Source organism: Saccopteryx bilineata, chromosome 3 (assembly GCF_036850765.1).
Source record: "Saccopteryx bilineata isolate mSacBil1 chromosome 3, mSacBil1_pri_phased_curated, whole genome shotgun sequence".
Classification (NCBI taxonomy): Eukaryota; Metazoa; Chordata; class Mammalia; order Chiroptera; family Emballonuridae; genus Saccopteryx; species Saccopteryx bilineata.
In genome coordinates, this window is record NC_089492.1 from 117,399,344 (window position 1) to 117,404,815 (window position 5,472).

Sequence of the window (5,472 nt, forward strand, 5' to 3'; positions counted from 1 at the left end):
CCCAAAGAATGCCACAGCTGACCTTATGGCTTTGCTAAATGTGATTGGCAGCAGCTGCCATACTGCTTTGTACCCTCCTTTCTTAGAAAATGCTAGCTCTGCCTTACCTCACCCTGTCTTGGGCATCACGCACTCACCTGCAGTTCGAGTGGGCTAGGGTCATCTTTGATCATCTTGTTCTGCTCCAGCTTCCTCAGCCATGGCCTCTAGAGCTGCCAGCTTTCTTGTTTGTGTGTCCAGGAAGTGGGTCGATTGATGTGGGATTAGAAGAGTATGGGCTACTAGGCCTGGAGAGAACACCGTTAGGAGGTGAGTTGATGACAGGCCTCAGGGGTATAGAGAAGGATTTTATAATAAGAAGGAAGTGGTCTGTGAAAAAAGCAGCACATTAAGCAGGCTCAGGTTAAAAAAGGAAGGCTGGTGTTCTGAGAGTAGGAAGAAAATCCTTGTCCAAAATGTGGCCAAGGTGGTGCCATGTGACCTCTACCACACTGTCTCACAGGAGAGGACAGACAGACAACAGTCCAGAGGAGAGTTTCATGGCTTAGCTGATTCCAGGAGACGGGTGGGGTTGGGCTGGCACTCTAGCCCCTCTATCTCAGTGGTTCCATGATTCTATGATGTCACTGAAGTGAGAAGAATGGGGAGCTGGGCTCAGGTCCAGACGCTCCACTTCCTCTCTCCTTCGGGTTCTGATAGTTTTTGGGATGAGGGGAGGTGAGCTGAGTGACCGCAAGTGTCCCAGCTCAGTCTCCCCTCTCGCCATCTCAGCCCCACCCACATTTATGGAGAAAAATTAGCCTGTGTGAGTCCACTCTGCCGAAAGAAGCAAAGCATCTTTTACAAAGCTGATCAAAAGAATGACGATGAAAACAGCCTTTTATTCTTGTTTCTAGAAAACTTAAAGAACAAGAGATCTATATTCCAACTGAGCTGGAAAAAATACTTGGACCAACTGTGATTGCGAGAGTGGATGAGTCTCCTAACTAAGCCTATGAGCTTTGCGACCGCAGCAGTTCCTTTCTTCGTCCTAATCATTTGCTTCATTTGTATCTTCCTTTTACTGATGGTGGTCGTACATAAATGGTATAAATCCATGCTGATATCCTGGAATCAGATTTAGTCACACTAGAAAATGTATCTAGAAATAATATAAAATAATCTAACCTAGAGCAAATAGTAATAATACTGTAGCTATTTGTCCATTGATGTGGGATTAGAAGAATATGGGCCATTCGGCCTCGAGAGAACCTAGAAATGCTGTCCTCCTCTTTAAAAGTGACATTCCATGCCAGTCTTAAAATCAAGACCATTCTTCCTTTTTCTGATTTTTTTCTTGCTCATTTGTTTTCAGTTTCCAAAACAAGGAAAGTGATGAGACAGAAAAAGATCTCTGTGAAGATTGTTTAGGTGCAAATATGGAGACAAGCAATTTAGAAGACCAAGAAAGGTAAGTCTGATAGTATGTCGTAGAAATCTATTTTTGTGTGTGATAACAGTGGCTAATATGCACAAATTTAAAAATCCCTGCTCACTGATTTTTTTCAGGACTCCCATGAGGCAAATCATAAGGCCTGGCATTCTTGTCCATAGACAGAGTAAAGAAATGGTGGCCACACCCTTAAACAACGAAGAGGACATAGAGGACAAAGTGGAGGACAAAACAGAAGAGAAGGAAGATCCTGAGAAGGCTCAAGAAAATCATCAAGAGGTGGTGAGCTTTTCACTTCTCTAGGGCAGTTTAGAATTTGTTTGAATGAAAGGAGGTAGATTCCTTGGCGAGGTATCATACGGGGTGGCCTTGCCTGTAACTGAGGCTTGTACGTGGAAAGGGTGCAATGTCCACAATCATTTCAACCATTCTTCTTTGCTTTGTTGGTTCATGCTATTAAACCGTTTACATATGCCAAGCCTAGACATCTATTCTTCATTCCTATATTTGTGTTTTTCTTAACAATTTCCCTTTATTTTGCTGCTTTCTCAGAATTCTAGAGTCTCAGAGTGGAGGGGGGCTTGGAGATCATCTAGGGATCCAGCAAAGGAGATGACAGTGGCTGAGCTCAGGGCCCGGCCCTGTGCCCCATCTCAAGTTCTAGGCTCCTTCTACAACAGCACACAAACATTGCCAGGGCCTTCTTGAGCTCCGTGTTCAGGGCTCCCTAATAAGAACAACTCACATGCCTTCCCAACATAAGACCCCTGCCCAGCTGGAGACAAACCCGGGTTGTCCTTGGGTTTGACTGCTACCTAGAGAGAATAACACACTACCACATGCTATTTGACCGTGTCAGTGTATACCTTTATAAACGCAGACATGAAAATGATGGGTTGTCAGTACTTTTCTATATCACTCAGTAATACTTTTCCTGTTTCTCACTAACAATGCACATGTAACCCATATATATATTGACATAATCTATATTTCTAACAGCAGGGCTTGTTGTATTCATAAACTGATCATTGACACTGTTTGTCCAATTCTCTTGCAGAATGATGATCTGCAGAAACCACACATACCTGTCACTGGAACCCCTTCAGTTATGGATAACAGCAAAAAACCTTTAAAAGGAGTGACATTTTCTAGGGAAGTCATTGTTGTGGATATTGGAAAAGAATACCCTACCCGTCAAAGCCATATCCATGAACGTAGAGAGAGAAAATGAAGCTCAGAAAAGGCTGAGTTTGAAAGAAATGTAACTTTAGACTGACAATGAGATGACTGGGGGTGCAAAATCATGTTGAAACAGCAAAATAATGGGTAATTAAGCAAATACAAATAGTATTTTATCTGTGTGCAGAAAGAAGTGGGCTACACACAAAATTCTGTAAGTAAAATGCCCAGAGCTTGAATATAGTTTTATTTAAACTCAAATCTGAGTTCAAGAAATTGATTGTATTGTGTCCTTGAAACTCAGTCTACTTAAACACTGTCCAACATGTGAATAAAGTTGTTTGTGTTTGTGCAGATGTCTGTTAGGTAGTGATATCCGAGTGAACTGTGGAGGCAACATGTGTCCCTGGTGGTCTGATCACAGGCATCCAGGACCAAATACCATGACTACTATCTTCATGGAAACTGCCAATAACCAGGACTAGGGCCCCTACCACACAATCCCTGTTGAACTTGGTCCTGGAACTTTTCTTGTACTGACAACTGCTTTCTAAGATTGACACAAAAGAACTCCCATTACCAACAAAATATCCTGTCATGTTAGGCAAGTCCTTATTTCAGCAGTTTAAAATTTGCTGCCCATATATGGGACATGACAGTACTGACTAGTACAACATCATACAAACCACTGCAGTAAAATTTGTGATGTGTGCCAAGGGCTATGAGAGAGAGAAAAAGCAGAAAACATAGCATTTGATTCAAGGGTCTCACACATTGTCATTAATACGGCATATGCTCAATAAATGAGTGTTGAGTGATCGAAAGCATAAGTGATAAAAAAAATATCTAATTCTAAAGGGAGAATATTGACACACTTTGATTGGGAGAAGTCCCTGTGGCCTGGGACCATCCCATGGTGAGAAGAAGGGACTTCATCAAATGGGAGGATTGGCTAATACAGGCAGAGGAAAGTGTGTATTTCAGACAGGAAAAGGTACAAGCCAAGGCAAAGAGGTTCTGAGAATATAAGCTGAGTATGGTGGACAACCAGTTTGCTGCAGCTGCAGGTCGGTGTTGAGTAGAGCTGAGAGGTGACTGTGTCAGAGTAAGGTCACTCTTAGGATCCCAGGCTAGAGCTTGAGGGTGGAGACTGGATTAAAGCAGTGTAGACTTCAGGGTGTGTGTGTGTGTGTGGGGGGGTGTCTACAAAAACATTCACTCAGAGTCCATGAGCTCTCTATAAGCATTTAAAAAGTTTGGTCTTTCATTTGATAAGAATATAAATTTTTTTTTTTTGTATTTTTCTGAAGCTGGAAACGGGGAGAGACATTCAGACAGACTCCCACATGCGCCCGACTGGGATTCACCCGGCACGCCCACCAGGGGGCGATGCTCTGCCCCTCCGGGACGTCGCTCTGCCGAGACCAGAGCCACTCTAGCGCCTGGGGCAGAGGCCAAGGAGCCATCCCCAGCGCCCGGGCCATCTTTGCTCCAATGGAGCCTTGGCTGCGGGAGGGGAAGAGAGAGACAGAGAGGAAGGAGGGGGAGGGGGTGGAGAAGCAAATAGGCGCTTCTCCTATGTGCCCTGGCCGGGAATCGAACCCAGGTCCCCCACACGCCAGGCCGACGCTCTACCGCTGAGCCAACCGGCCAGGGCTAAAAATTTTTTTAATTGTGGTAAAATCCATATAACACCATCTTGCCCATTTGTAAGTGCATAATTTAGTAGTAAGTATATTCACATTGTATAAACATCACATCCACCCTCAAAAGTCTTTTCATCTTGTAAGACTATAACTCTATTGATTAAATACAAACTCCCCCCACCCACCCACCCCTGCCCTTAGTAACCACCACTCTGTTTCTGTCTCTGAATTTGCTTTAAGTAACTCACATAAGTGGAATCACAGTACTTGTCCTTTTGTAACTGGCTTCTTTCACTTAGCATAATGTTCTCAAGGTTTATCCACGTGTCAAGAATTTCTTCCTTTTTAGCCTGAATAATATTCCATTTGTATGTATATTCCACATTTTGTTTATCCATTCATCTGCTGATGAGCCTTGGTTTGTTTCTTACCTTCTCTGTTTTGTGAATAATGCTGCTATGATAATATGTTAATCTAAGAAAGCTCAGACTATCTAGGTGTCTAGATTATACATGTGTATTCCCATATGATGTCATGGTTTCATTGCCCATGTCTGCACCTGTATATGGAACCAAGTTCCTTTGTCACAAGCTGAGTAGAAAAGAGTAGAGGAAGAACGAATACGTACACGATGCATCTATGTCAAAGTGAAGGCCAGGATTCCTGGTGACTGATTATATTAACCAAGATTTCACAGAAGTTCCAAGAGTAGAAAACTGGCCATCAGTGCTCACGATGCTGCAGGCACGCGGGATTCCAGAGGCCCCTGGTGCCACAGTGATGGGCGAGCAGCAGAACAGTCAACAGAGCGGCGTCCAACACTGAAGGGTAACATAATTTTATTGGTTTCACACTTTTGTTTGTATTTGATTTGTACATTTGTTTTGGTTTTAGAGTCAAACGTGAGTTCTAAGGATATTGAGTTAATATCTAGTTTTATGTTTATACGTATTTTTAAGGAACACATATATAATAGAGAATTTAAGGTAATAATAGTAGGGGAGGGATCTGTGAGAACCTTCTTCTAGGATTAGGTTATTGAAAAGTAGTAGCCAGAAGATAAATGGAGATGGCTACAGTCACAGTTCGGATTTGAGGGATGAGGATCTGGAATAGGGAGGTGACAGAACACAGAATATGAAGAAAGTAAGAAAATGTCAATTTCTGGGTTAGATATGGGAGGAATGAGAGGAGGATGCAAATATAACCCTTGAG

The 5,472-nt window shown here is 42.9% G+C and overlaps 1 protein-coding gene across 1 annotated transcript; it reads left to right on the forward strand.

The window, feature by feature from the left end:
- The first annotated feature begins 994 nt into the window (after positions 1-994).
- C3H2orf74 (chromosome 3 C2orf74 homolog) lies at positions 995-2,663 on the forward strand. Its single transcript, XM_066264756.1, has 4 exons — positions 995-1,086; positions 1,355-1,450; positions 1,549-1,711; positions 2,490-2,663. The coding sequence occupies exons 1-4, from the start codon at positions 995-997 to the stop codon at positions 2,661-2,663; spliced, it is 525 nt and encodes a 174-aa protein (XP_066120853.1).
- The last annotated feature ends 2,809 nt before the right edge of the window (positions 2,664-5,472 follow it).